Genomic DNA, 14,310 nt, shown 5'->3' on the forward strand with positions numbered 1-14,310 from the left:
TGCGGGCCGTATGTTGGGCAACTCTGGTCTAAACCATGTCACAGATGTGCAAGTAAGTATTCTAATTGACTGCCACTAGTTCTCCTTCATGCCCTGAAGCCACAGCTACTTGATATTTTGTTTTCTCTTTTGCAGCCTGCAGTTAAGCTGTTGTATAACAGAAGCAATAACAAATATTCCTATACCAGGTAAGTGAAGACCATTCAATCAGATCAAGTGCTGTCTTAGACGTTATTACACACGTTTTAAAAGAGACAGTGGAGTTCTCACAATAGCCTAATGGATGCAGTACGAAACTGTAGATTAAAAAGTCTGAGTTCCCAGTGTGCTGCAGCAGCATGGGTGATACGATTGACTTCAGTATCCTGAGGCAAGGGAGGGAAAATGTCAGTCATGGCTGATCATTATCTAGTAACTCCTCTTCTGGAAAGGGCTCATGTCTTGGCAACAGGTGAGGACAGGATGTCTTTCACAATAACAACCTGAATTTGTACAATGCCTTTAATGTTAAGCATCCCGGGGCATTTCCCAGGAGCGTTATCAAACAAAATTTGACACCAAACCACATGAGATATTATGACAGGTGACTAAAAGCTTGGTTGAAAAGGCAGATTTTGAGGAGGGTCTTAAAGGCAGAGAGGCAGAGAGACATAGGGAGGGAATTCCAGAGTTTAGGACATAGGCAGCTGAAGGCACAGCCACCAATGATGGAGCGGTTAAAATCGGGAATGCAGCAGGCTAGAAATGGAAGAGCGCAGAGATCCCAAAGGATTTTAGGGCTGTAGGAGGTTACACCATCAGTAACCTGCCAGGACACGCACTCTGCGCTGACAAATGAAGAAGATCCATTTGGGTGAGGTGCTGGAGGTCTCGCCCGTTTGACCACAGTCCATGTGTAAAACAGCGAGAATCAATGCCTGTACGAGAACTGGGGGTGGAGCAGGTGAAACACCATGAGGTGAAGTACATTGTGGTGCTCTTTGGCACCCATGGTTTCTCTTGCCAAGTCCCCAGTCTCCTGGCTGCTTTGCTGTTAAGTAGAAGCTGGCCACTGTTTCCGAGATAAATTGAGGGAATACTGGGGAATGAGTTCCTTCTTGCACATCTTCTGATAACTGGCTCAGTGGCAGCATTGACAAAAGCCTGAGAGCAACTTCTTTCCACACATCCCTGACAATCCATTCAGTTGGGAAATTATGTATTCTGTGGGGATGAACAGAATATATAGGAAAAATATGCAAGGATATGATGCTGTGGTGATGAGTAGTACCCCACTGTAAGACCTTTGACACTATTTCAGATTTGTGGTTTAATAACTGCTTTCTTTTACATCACTATTAATGGATCTAGTGCCACTAGTGAATTCTTCCAGCTCAGCCTCATTAATCAACAACAACAACTTAGATTTATATAGCACCTTTAACTTAGTAAAACTTCCAAGGTATTTACTAGGAGCATTATCAAACAAAATCTGACCCCAAGCCACATAAGGAGCTATTAGGACTGAAGAGGTAGGTTTTAAGGAGCAAATAAAGTAAGAGAGATAGAGAGGCAAGAAGGTTTAGGAAGAGAATTCCAGAGTTTAGGGCCCAGGCCTTTACCTGCAAGTTTAAGAAGGAAACAACAGAAGTGACATCTATGTAGTGCCCTTCACGTCCGCAGGATGTCCCGAAGGCTTCATGGTCAATAAAATTCCAATGCTGTTTCATATTTGTAGGAAAAATGAGGCATTTCTGTTGACTACCTGCCGTTCATCTTACTGCTGCTGGGTCCTTCATACCAGAAGTGAAAGGCAGGGTTCTGATCGACTGTCTGTTTCAAATTGTTGTGTGTCGTACTGAGCTATTTTCTTATAACTTTTAGCAACTCAGATGACAATATGCTAAAGAACATCGAGCTGTTCGACAAGCTGTCTCTTCGCTTTAATGGCAGAGTGCTTTTCATAAAGGATGTCCTTGGCGATGAAATCTGCTGCTGGTCTTTTTATGGGCAGGGCCGCAAGATTGCAGAGGTGTGCTGCACCTCCATTGTGTACGCAACAGAGAAAAAGCAGACCAAGGTGGGTTTTAACTTGGAGGCTGAACTGCCTTTCTGCTCATTATCCAGGTGCGCGTTCTTCCTGTCAAACTTGAAAGAAAAGAAATATTTGCATTTATATAGTGCCTTTCAAGATCACAGGATGTTCCAAAGCCTTTTACAGCCAATGAAGTACTTTTGAAGTGCAGTCACTATTGTAATGTAGGAAACGCAGCAGCAATTTGTGCACAGCAAGCTCCCACAAAGCAATGTAATAATGACTCTTTTTGTGATGTTGATTGAGGGATAAATATTGGACAGAATACTGGGGAGAATTCCCCTGCTTTACTTCAAAGTAGTGCAGATGGGGCCTCTGTTTAATGTCACATTCAAAACTTCCTCAGTATTGCACTGGAGTGTCAGTCCTGATTAGTGTGCTCCAGCCTCGACTGGGACTTCAATCCACAATCCTTTGACTCCAAGGTGAGAGTGGTGGTACTGACCAAGGTTGACCATCAGATAACAATGTTCCTCAATACCTATTAGTCAGAAAATTTATATTTTGTCACAAGCTGTTACTTCACCAGTTTTATCTGCAAAGTGGGGGGTGGGGGTGGGGGGGTGGGGGGTGGGGGGGAGACCAGCTTTTTGTTTTCTTAATGCAAGGCATCACTGAGTAAAATCACTCACTGTGGAAATTTGATCATAGTGAAATAGAGAATAATGGTGCAATTACAAGGCAGTGAGCTCATTCAAAGACCTGGGATCACAAAGTGCAGCAGTAAAGCTCGGGTGGTTCTACCATCTGAACATAAAATCTGTCATATCTTGCAATCACTGTCACGTGACAGCAGCTGAACTGGAAGATTAATAATTGTGGTGTAATCATTAAGTCTAAGTTGAAATCATCAGTAGAAAATATAATTTTTTTAAATTCATTCTTGGGCATGTGGGCCTCGCCGGCAAGGCCAGCATTTATTGCCCATCCCTAATTGCCCTTGTGAAGTGTTGAGCCACCTTCTTGAACCACTGCAGTCCATGTGGGGTATGTACACCTACAGTGCCCTGTTAGGGAGGGAATTCCAGGATTTTAACCCAGCGACAGTGAAGGAACAGTGATATAGTTCCAAGTCAGGATGGTGTGTGGCTTGGAGGGGAACATTCAGGTGGTGGTGTTCCCATGCATCTGCTGCCCTTGTCCTTCTAGGTTGTGGAGGTTGCAGGTTTGGAAAGTGCTATTGAAGGAGCCTTTTTGAATTGCTGCAGTGCGTCTTGCATATGATACACACTGCTGCCACTATGTGCTGGTGATGGAGAGAGTGAATGTTTAAGGTGGTAATTGGAGTGTCAATCAAGCGAGCAACTTTGTCTTCGATGGTGTTGAGCTCTTGAGTGTTGGAGCTGCACTCATCCACGCACTCCTGACTTGTACCTTGTAGTGAGGCATTTGGAAGTCAGGAGGTGAGTTACTTGCCACAGAATTCCCTTGCTCTTGTAGCCACAGTATTTATATGGCTGGTCCAGTTAAGTTTCTGGTCAATGGTAACCCCCAACCCCTAGGATGTTGATGCTGAGGAATTCAGCGATGGTAATCCTTTTTAAAAATTCTTTACGGGATATGGGCATCATTGGCTAGGCCAGCATTTATTGCTCATCCCTAATTGCCCTTGAAAAGGTGGTGGTGAGCCGCCGCCTTGAATTGCTGCAGTCCATATGGGATAGGTACACCCACAGGGCTGTTAAGGGAGTTCCAGGATTTTGACCCAGCGGTAGTGAAGGAACGGCGATATAGTTCCAAGTCAGGATGGTCTGTGACTTGGAGGGGAACTTGTAGGTGGTGGTGTTCGCATGCATCTCTGCCCTTGTCCTTCCCGGTGGTAGAGGTTGCGAGTTTTGAAGGTGCTGTCAAAGAAGCCTTTGGTGACTTGCTACCGTGCTTCTTGTAGATGGTACTCACTGCTGCTACTGTGCATCAGTGGCGAATGTTTAAGGTAGTGAATGGGGTGCCAATCAAGCGGGCTGCTTTGTCCTGGATGGTGTCGAGCTTCTTGAATGTTATTGGAGCTACACCCATCCAGGCAAGTGGAGAGTAATCCATCACACTCCTGACTTGTGCCTTGTAGATGGTGGACAGGCTTTGGGAAGTCAGGAGGTGAGTTACTCATCACAGAATTCCCAGCCTCTGACCTGCTGTTGTAGCCACAGTACTTATGTGGCTGGTCCAGTTCTGTTTCTGGTGAATGGTAGCCCCCAGGATGTTGATAGTGGGGGATTCAGCGATGGTAATGCCATTGAATGTCAAGGGGAGATGGTTGGATTCTCTCTTAGAAAAAAAAACATAGAAAATAGGAGCAGGAATAGGCCATTTGGCCCTTCGAGCCTGCTCCGCCATTCATTATGATCATGGCTGATCATCCAACTCAGTAGCCTGTTCCGGCTTTCGCCCCATACCCTTTGATCCCTTTAGACCCAAGAGCCATATCTAACTCCTTTTTGAAAACATTCAATGTTTTGGCCTCAACTGCTTTCTGTGGCAGCGAATTCCACAGGCTCACCACTCTCTGGGTGAAGAAATTTCTCCTCATCTCAGTCTTGAAAGGTTTACCCCGTATCCTTAGACTATGACCCCTGGTTCTGGACTCCCCACACCATCGTGAACATCCTGCATCTACGCTGTCAAGTTCCGTTACAATTTTATAGGTTTCTATGAGATCTCCCCTCACTCTTCTGAACTTCAGCGAATATAATCCTAACCGACTCAATCTCTCCTCATACGTCAGTCCCGCCATCCCAGGAATCAGTCTGGTAAACCTTTGCTGCACTCCCTCTATAGCAAGAACCTCCTTCCTCAGATAAGGAGACCAAAACTGCACACAATATTCCAGGCGTGGCCTCACCAAGGCCCTGTATAATTGCAGCAAGACATCCCTGCTTCTGTACTTGAATCTCACTATGAAGGCCATTTGTCTTTTTTACCGCCTGTTGCACCTGCATGCTTACCTTCAGTGTACGAGAACGCCAAGGTCTCGCTGCATATTCCCCCCTCTCAGTTTATAGCCATTCAGATAATCCGCCTGCCTGTTTTTGTTACCAAAGTGGATAACCTCACATTTATCCACATTATACTGCCTCTGTCATGCATTAGCCCACTCACTCAACTTGACCAAATCACCCTGAAGCCTCTCTGCATCCTCCTCACAACTCACCCTCCCACCCAGTATTGTGTCATCTGCAAATTTGGAGATATTACATTTAGTTCCCTCATCTAAATCATTAATGTATATTGTGAATAGCTGGGGTCCTAGCCCCCGATCCCTGTGGTACCTCACTAGTCACTGCCTGCCATTCGGAAAAAGACCCATTTATCCCTACTCTTTGTTTCCTGTCCGCCAACCAAATTTCTATCCATCGCAATACACTACCCCCAATCCCATGCGCTTTAATTTTACATGCTAATCTCTTATGTGGGACTTTGGCGGAAGTCTTCTGAAAGTCCAAATAAACCACATCCACTGGCTCCCCCTCATCAACTCTACTACTTACATCCTCGGAGAATTCTAGTAGATTTGTCAAGCATGATTTCCCTTTCGTAAATCCATGCTGACTCTGTCCGATTCTACCACTGTTCTCCAAGTGCTCAGCTATAAAATCTTTGATAATGGACTCTAAACTTTTCCCCACTACCGATGTCAGGCTGACTGGTCTATAATTCCCTGCTTTCTCTCTACCTCCCTTTTTAAATAGTGGGGTTACATTAGCTACCCTCCAATCTGTAGGAACTGTTCCAGAGTTTATAGAATCTTGGATGACCACCAATGTATCCACTATTTCTCGGGCCACTTCCTTAAGTACTCTGGGATGCATACCATCAGGCCCTGGAGATTTATCAGCCTTCAGTCCCATCAATTTCCCCAACACCACTTCTCTACTAATACTGATTTCTTTCAGTTCCTCTCTCTTACTAAGCCCTGTGTTCCCCAACATTTCTGGTATGATATTTGTGTCCTCCTTTGTGAAGACAGAACCAAAGTATGCATTTAGTTGGTCAGCCATTTCTTTATTCCCCAGAATAAATTCCCCTGTTTCTGACTATAAGTGACCTACATTTGTCTTGACCAATCTTTTTCTCTTCACATACCTATAGAAACTTTTACAGTCAGTTTTTATGTTCCCCGCAAGCTTGCTCTCTTACTCTATTTTCCCCTTCTTAACCAATCCCTTGATCCTCCTTTGCTGAATTCTAAACTGCTGCCAATCCTCGGGTCTATTGTTTCTCCTGGCAAATTTATATTCCTCTTCCTTGGATCTAATGCTATCTCTAATTTCCCTTGTAAGCCATGGTTTGGCTACCTTTCCTGTTTTACTTTTGCGCCAGACAGGGATAAACAATTGTTGCAGTTCATCAATGCGCTCTTTAAATGTTTGCCATTGCCTATCCACCGTCATCCCTTTAAGTAATGTTTCCCAATCTGTCATGGCCAACTCACGCCTCATACCTTCGTAGTTTCCTTTACTAAGATTCAGGGCCCTTGTCTCAGAATCAACTACGTCACTCTCCATCTTGATGAAGAATTCTATCATATTATGGTCGCTCGTCCCCAGGGGTCTCGCACCACTAGATTGTCAATTATTCCTCTCTCATTGCACAATACCCAGTCTAGGATGGCCTGTTCTCTAGTTGGTTCCTCAACAGATTGGTCCAGAAAACCATCCCATACACACTCCAAGAATTCTTCCTCTACGGTATTGTGACTAATTTGATTTACCCAATCTATATGCAGATTAAATTCACCCATAATTACAGATGTTCCTTTATCGCATGCATCTCTAATTTCCTGTTTAATGCCATTCTCAACATCACTTGCAAATATTCCCAATATTTTTCACAGTGTCCCTGTTTGATTCTGGCCCTTGATTTCTCTGCCGATCACTTTTCTTATTCCCCTTACTGTCTTTTGTTCTTGTCTTTGATCCCCCCCTCCTCTGACTCCTTGCAAAGGTTCCCATCCCCCTGTCATTTTAGTTTAAACCCTCCCCAACCACTCTAGCAAATACTCCCCCTGGGACATCAGTCCCGGTCCTGCCCAGGTGTAACTTGTCCAGTTTGTACTGGTCCCACCTCCCCCAGGAATCTAAAACCTTCCCCCTCACACCATCTCTTCAGCCACGTATTCATCTGATATATCCTACTATTTCTACTCTGACTAGCAAGTGGCACTGGTAGTAATCTGAGATCACTACCTTTGAAGTCTTACTTTAAACTTACTTCCTAGCTCCCTATATTCTACTTTTAGGATCTCCTCCTTTTATTTACCTATGTCTTGTTGGAGATGGTCATTACCTGGTACTTGTGTGACATAAATGTAACTTGCCACTTATCAGCCCAAGCCTGGATTTTGTCCAGGTCTTGCTGCATATGGACGTGGGCTGCTTCAATAACTGAGGAGTTGCAAATGGTGCTGAACATTGTGCAATCATCAGCAAACGTCCCCACTTCTGACCTTGTGATCGAGAGAAGGTCATTGATGAAGCAGCTGAAGATGGTTGGGCCTAGGACACTACCCTGAGGAACTCCTGCTGTGATGTCCTGGGACTGAGATGATTGACCTCCAACAACCAACAACAATCTTCCTTTGTGCTAGATATGACTCCAACCAGTGGAGAGTTTTCCCCTGATTCCCATTGCCTCTTGTTTTGCTTGGCCTCCTTGATGCCATACTCGGTCAAACATTGCCTTGATGTCGAGGGCAGTCGCTGTCCTCTCTGGAGGTCAGCTCTTTTGTCCATGTTTGGGCCAAGGCTGTAATGAGGTCTGGAGCCGACTGGCCCAGGTGGAACCCAAACTGAGCGTCCGTGAGCAGGTTATTGCTGAGTAAGTGCCACTTGATAGCACTGTCAATGACACCTTCCATCACTTTGCTGATGACTGATGGAGCAGTAATTGGCTGAATTGGATTTCTCCTGCTATTTGTGGACAGGACATACCTGGGCGAGTTTCCACTTTGCCGGGTAGATGCCAGTGTTGTCGCTGTACTGGAACAGCTTGGCTAGGGGTGTGGCCAATTCTGGTGCACACGTCTTCAGTACTATTGCTGGAATGTTGTCAGGGTCCATAGCTTTTGCAGTATCCAGTGCCATTAGCCGTTTCTTGATATCACGTGGAGTGAATCGGATTGGCTGAAGACTGGCATCTGTGATGCTGGGGACCTCAGAAGGAGGCCAAGATGGATCATCCACTGGGTGAAGATGTTTGCAAATGCTTCAGCCTTGTCTTTTGCACTGACCTGCTGGGCTGCCCAGTCATTGAGGGTGAGGATGTTTTTGGAGCCTCCTCCTTCAGTTAGTTGTTTAATTGTCCACCACCATTCATGACTGGATGTGGCAGGACTGCAGAGCTTTGATCTGATCCATTGATTGTGGGATCACTTAGCTTTGCCTATAGCATGCTGTTTCTGCTGTTTAGCAAGCATGTAGTCCTAGGGTGTAGCTTTACCAGGTTGGCGCCTCATTTTTTTATTTTAGGTATGCCTGGTGCTGCTCCTGGTATGTTTGCCTACACTCTTTATTGAACTAGGTTGTTCCCTGGCTCAATGGTAATTGTACTGTGAGGGATATTCTGGGGCATGAGATAACAGATGTGTTGGAATACAATTCTGCTGCTGATGACCCACCGCACCTCATGAAATCCCAGTTTTGAGCTAGCTAGATCTGTTCCGAGTCTATCCCATATGGCACAGTGGCAGTGTCTCACAGCACAATGGGGATTGACCTCAGTGTGAAGATGGCATGTTGTCTGCACGAGGACTGTGCGGTGGTCACTCCTACCTATACTGTTATGGACAGTTGCATCTGCGACAGGTAGATTGATGAGGACGAGGTCAAGTACGTTTTTCCCTCTTGCTGGTTCTCTCACCACCTGCTGCAGACCCAGTCTGGCAGATATGTCCTTCAAGACCTGCCCAGCGCAGTCAGTAGTGGTGCTGCCGAGCCTCTTTTGGTGATGAACATTGAAGTCCCCCATGCAGAGTGCATCATGAGGTTTCCTTGCCCATATTTGACTTTATGAAACTTCATGGGGTCTGGAGTCAATGTTGAGGACTCCCAGAGCCACTCCCTCCCGATTGTATGCCACTGTGCCACTGCCTCTGGTGGGTCTGACCTGCCAGTGGGACAGGGCATACCCAGGGATGGTGATGGAAGAATCCAAGACATTGTCTGTAAGGTATGATTTGGTGAGTATGACTATGTCAGGCTGTTGCTTGACTAATCTGTGGGACAGCTCTCCCAAACTTGGCACAAGACCCCAGATGTTAGTGAGGAGGGCATTGGAGGGTCAACTGGACAGGGCGTGCCTTTGACATTTCCAGTGCCTAGATCGATGCCAGATCGTCCATCCGGTATTACTCCTATTTGACTTTCTATAGTGATTTGATACAACTGAGTGGCTTGGTAGGCCATTTCAGAGGGCAGTTAAGAGTCGACCACATTGCTGTGGGTCTGGAGTCACATATAGGCCAGACTGGGTAAGGACAGCAGATTTCCTTCCCTAAAGGACATTAGTGATCTCTGTATCTCGTTAATGGCTGCTCTTGTTAAAAATGTCTGTTAGATTTTTATCAGCAATTTGAAAGTGCATAGCAGGGAGCACTGCCTCATATCAACATGGAGACGGAGTTCATTGATTTGTGCATTACATTGCATGCCCTTAAGAGATAGGTATCAGTCATCTCATTAGCAAGGTACAAAAAAGGTTCTATGCCAGTGCTCCTATTTCATCCTCACTGTCACTCTGACACTGTCCTTGCTGGGTCTCCTCAACTCCACCTCACACAAATTCCAATTCATCCAGGATTCTGGAGCATGTATCTGCACACCCAATCATCCCAGTCTTTGTCGACCTCCACTGGCTTCCTGTACCTAGCACGCTTAATCTATAAAGTCTTCATATCCCACCAAGCTCCTGCTCCAGCCTCCCTCTGCAATCTTCTCTGAGTGTGAAAACTGCCATTCTTCCGACTCTGGTCTGCTGCACCTCCCTCTGCACCGCCATCACTGCCAGAGCCTGTCTGATACACCTTTGTAACACCTTTGTTTTGCTACCCATTTCCCCACCATTATGAAACACCCCTTTTTGTCTTCAGTAATCTTCCTGACGTTCTCCTCTACTTCCTGCTCAATATCCAGTGTGTCCCAGTGTAATGTGTTGGGATACTGTGTACCATGGAAGTGCTGTATTAATGTAATTTGTTTCTCCCTCCTCCTTTTCACCTGCCACTGCCCCGCCCCACCCTGACCCCGACCCCACCAAACTTCATTTCTTTGTAATTGGTTTGCACTGACTGGCTCACAGTCTTGTTCCTTTGCTTCTGCCAGTGCCACTGTGATTACTGGTTGCTGGGACATACATTAAAAGAGTCTTCCTCCAACTTGACAGATGGGGAAGCAACTGCTCTACAATCAGCTGAGCTATGTAGGAAATATGGTGTAAACCTTTGTCCTGTCACTATGGTATAGCCTCTTGAACCTCTAATTAACTGTGCTACCTCATATGTTTAAATTATTCAAGCTCTGGGTTTTTTTTTTATATGTTGGCTGATGACCAATGCTTGTACAATCAATAAGTGCAAATTGTTTTATTGTAAAATCCTGTTCAGCATGAGAACAAATCACATTAATCAGCAGCCTACTCACTAAGTGAGAGATCCAGGCAGCTCGTGGACTGGAGAAGGCAGCAAGATTACTTAAACAAACTGCTTTTGACTACGTTCTCATATTGTACAGAAAGCTCAGATTATTTACTGTAGGTGAACTGTAGGCAAAGGTGTTTAAAGTGATGTAACCAAAAAATGCTGGAACTGTACAGCAAGTCAATTAACACCAGAATTCCAGTGAAGTGTCCCGCCAAGACATCAACTTGTCTTGTTTTTTGAAGCCATGCATGTTATCTGTTTTATCCCGGATCTATAATATGTCACTTTTATTTTAAAGTGTAATTAAGTATGGATGAGACATTAAACTGAAGCCCTGTCTGCCCCCTCAGGCGGATGGAAAAGATGCCATGATACTATGAGAAGAGCAGCAGGGGAGTTCTCCTTGGTTCCTTGGGCAATATTTGTCCCTCATCCAACATCACAAACAGGTTTACTGGTCATTATCTTGTTGTTGGACCTTGCTATATGCAAATTGGTGTTTCCTACATTACGACACTTCGAAAGTAATTAATTTGCTGTTATGCACTTAAGACACCCTGAGTTCATGAAAAGTGCTATTTAAATACAAGTCTTTTTTACTGACTTAAAGTCCTCTGTGGTGTGTACCTGGGTGCTCCTTATGAGCTAACCAATAAAAGATTTGTGAACAGATTTTCACTAAGCTGGTAATAACGCGAATAGCAGGGGGGCGCTCGTTCATTGTCAGATGGGGACAGGAATTGAAACACTGCCCGGAGGTTGCCACTGGTCTGTTTGAATTCACTAAGTTTGATGTACGACACTGTGAGATGTGGATTGACGATTTGTCATTGCTACAGGTTGAGTTTCCCGAAGCCCGAATCTATGAAGAGACTCTGAATATTTTGTTGTACGAGACCCAGGATGGGCGCGGACCTGACAATGCTCTGCTGGAGGCAACTGGAGGAGCAGCGGGTCGATCTCACCACCTCGAGGAGGAGGAGGAGCGGGAGAGAATCGAGCGGGTTCGGAGGATTCACATCAAGCGCCCAGATGACCGATCGCACCTCCATCAGTGAGAAGAAACCTCGGCTTCTGTTTGGCCGAGGCTGAGGATAGGTCTAACTTCTAACCCTTTGCCCTTGCCCTCCCCAGAGATAGAGAAGAGAGAACTTTGTCACATAGTGGGGCTCCTGCAGAGTTTGATAGCGGTGAGTGAGTTAAAGTCAATCAGTAAAACTTAGCCAAGCTGAGGAACTCCTGATGATATGCAGTACATGAAATGCTGAAGTATGGACATATATTTACACACTGCAAAATCTAGCTAGGGTATCCCGATTACACGGTTAAATTCTAGCATTAAAGATTGCCCTAATGGTGAAAAGGCAATATACTTTTTTTCTCTTTAAATTGTACAGAGTATGTTCTTCTATTACTCTTCACAGAAAATGTAACTGCACAGTTAATATATTTTCATTGTTTCTCTAAAAGTAGCTCTTACGATCTTGGCAGACCCAATATGTTGACCAGAGTTAACTGAAAATGGTGGCGATGCACTGCAGGTTGATCACCTGAGACAACGATCACCATTTGGTGTTCGTATGTAGGGTCTGCATGCTAAACGGTAGCCTGATCCTTTTTCTTGCAAACACTGCCGACATGCTGTCATTGCTATTTTAGATTTCCAGCATTACTTTTTGCCTGTTCTCATTGGTGTAGCAAAGCCACAGCCGTTACTGAGCAAAATCTCATTTTCTTCTGTCCTATCAAAAAATTGTATTCCTCTTTTTTTTTTCCACAAAGTAGATTTAGCTTTTTTTTTGTTTTAGATACAGGCTCCCTAATTCAGCAAACAACTAGGAGGTCCTTGTTGCAGTTCTTGGGTTCCCTTGTGATCCTAGACGGCTGTAATCCATTGCTTCTTCAGATTTTCAGAGCACTGTAATTGATTGTCCTCACTCCTTCCTTGCAGATCAAAAAAGTACTTATTTTTAATTTCTGTTCCATTTTCAACTTTTTGCTGTGTAGGTGATCAGTTTGATTCATAAGCTACCACTTCGTAACAACAATCACTTGTATGCGTGGATTTTATTGAGAATTTATTTTTAACCGTATGGATGATGGAAGGGCTAACCTGTATTGTCAGGTGCAAAATGTAAGCATGCTCACAGGGATGTACTTGTGCGACCAAATAGAATTTCTTGGACATCTTCGGATTTATTTCCACACTACATGTACTTGGTCATATTTCACTGTGCACTGGTGTCAATAGGAACAAAATGTGTCTTTAGCATTCCTGCTTTCAAATGTGTATCAGATTTTTGCCAAGCATGGAGAGAATTTCTGTCCCTGATCAAAATAGATACCAGAACACTGTAATTTTAAAAATTATTACTTCTGTTGGCTAGATGTTTGATGGTGATCACAATTTATGATGCTGGCACTTGCATTAAGCATCCAATTCTTTACTCATCTGTTAAAATAAGTCTCCCCCCTAAACCCCTGCCCCCCTCCCCCCCCCCCCCCCAAGGGTGAGAGATTACAAAGAGACTCTAGTTACTTTATCTGCTTAAAAAACTAAATCTTTTACTGGTTTTTCATTTGGAGCACATCTTCCAATTTGGGCAGGGGAGTTGTATTGAGTTGGGTAGTCAGGTTGAGTCGATTGCACATGTTACAGTTGAGGATAGTGCCAGTGCTGTATTACAGTGTAAGAATGGGTGATGCTACCACCCCCCCCCCCCCCCCCTCCACAAATCCTGCTGGAGATGGGGACAACATTCCACTGCAAAATATTCTATTGAATAGCTTAACTGAGAACCTAAAGAAACTCATCCTAGAGGTAACTAATAAAACAGTCATAGTTCCTAAAAGAAAAGCAAGTTCAGGTGCAAGAGCTCCTATATTTGTCATGAATCCAAACAGTATCACAGTTCATCCAGCTCAGCACTTAAAGGTTAGCATTTTGTTTTCCTTTCATTACTGCTGGTAGTGTGCAATAATTAGCCAGCTAAGCAGAATCATCTGCTGAATCTTAAGCCACCCAATAAGTGAAAATGAAAGAAATCAGTTTGCAGTCCTGTCACTGGGTATTTTTTTTTAAAGCAGAATGGAATTTTATACTATGTCCATTTGAATTATGGTGGGGAAGGCAGGGGAAATCACCAAGCAATACAATTAGATTATAGATACCCAAACTTGGGTTCTCTTGGAAAGAGCCTTTTAATTTACGTTGACAGTGATGCACTTGTGATTACAAGTCTGTCACTAGTGGTGGGAGTAATTTTAAGGTGACAAATCCAGGGCATCAGTAGGCATTGTCCATACCAAGGCACCTAATAAACCCAATGCCAGTGCAGAAATTTGTGTGGGTTGGTATGAATCTGCTAACCTTACCTAACCGTTCAAGAGCCATGAAACAAAGCATCGGTCTTTGGTATAGAGCTGGTCCATTGTGCTAGTCTGTTGAAGCTAGCTGAACAATCATTAAGTTTTACTCTCGGACCTCATTTATTTTTGACTGGTGCATAATTTGTTGTACAGCACATTGGGAGGGAGCAATGGAGTATAAACTGATAGAGAGCTTATCTGTAGTTAGTTACAAAGTGACAATGGTCTATTATTA

The 14,310-nt window shown here is 44.4% G+C and overlaps 1 protein-coding gene across 2 annotated transcripts in view; it reads left to right on the forward strand.

The window, feature by feature from the left end:
- The window catches only part of kctd10 (potassium channel tetramerization domain containing 10), a 32,175-nt gene extending 18,742 nt beyond the window's left edge, over nt 1-13,433 (forward strand). For both annotated transcript variants that reach the window (XM_068054724.1, XM_068054725.1), the window contains exons 5-7: nt 136-188; nt 1,864-2,059; nt 11,546-13,433. In XM_068054724.1, coding sequence (XP_067910825.1) covers nt 136-188; nt 1,864-2,059; nt 11,546-11,764 — 468 coding nt within the window. In that variant the 3' untranslated portion in view covers nt 11,765-13,433. The remainder of the gene's footprint in view (nt 1-135; nt 189-1,863; nt 2,060-11,545) is intronic.
- The last annotated feature ends 877 nt before the right edge of the window (nt 13,434-14,310 follow it).

Source organism: Heterodontus francisci, chromosome 23 (genome assembly GCF_036365525.1).
Source record: "Heterodontus francisci isolate sHetFra1 chromosome 23, sHetFra1.hap1, whole genome shotgun sequence".
Taxonomy (NCBI): domain Eukaryota; kingdom Metazoa; phylum Chordata; class Chondrichthyes; order Heterodontiformes; family Heterodontidae; genus Heterodontus; species Heterodontus francisci.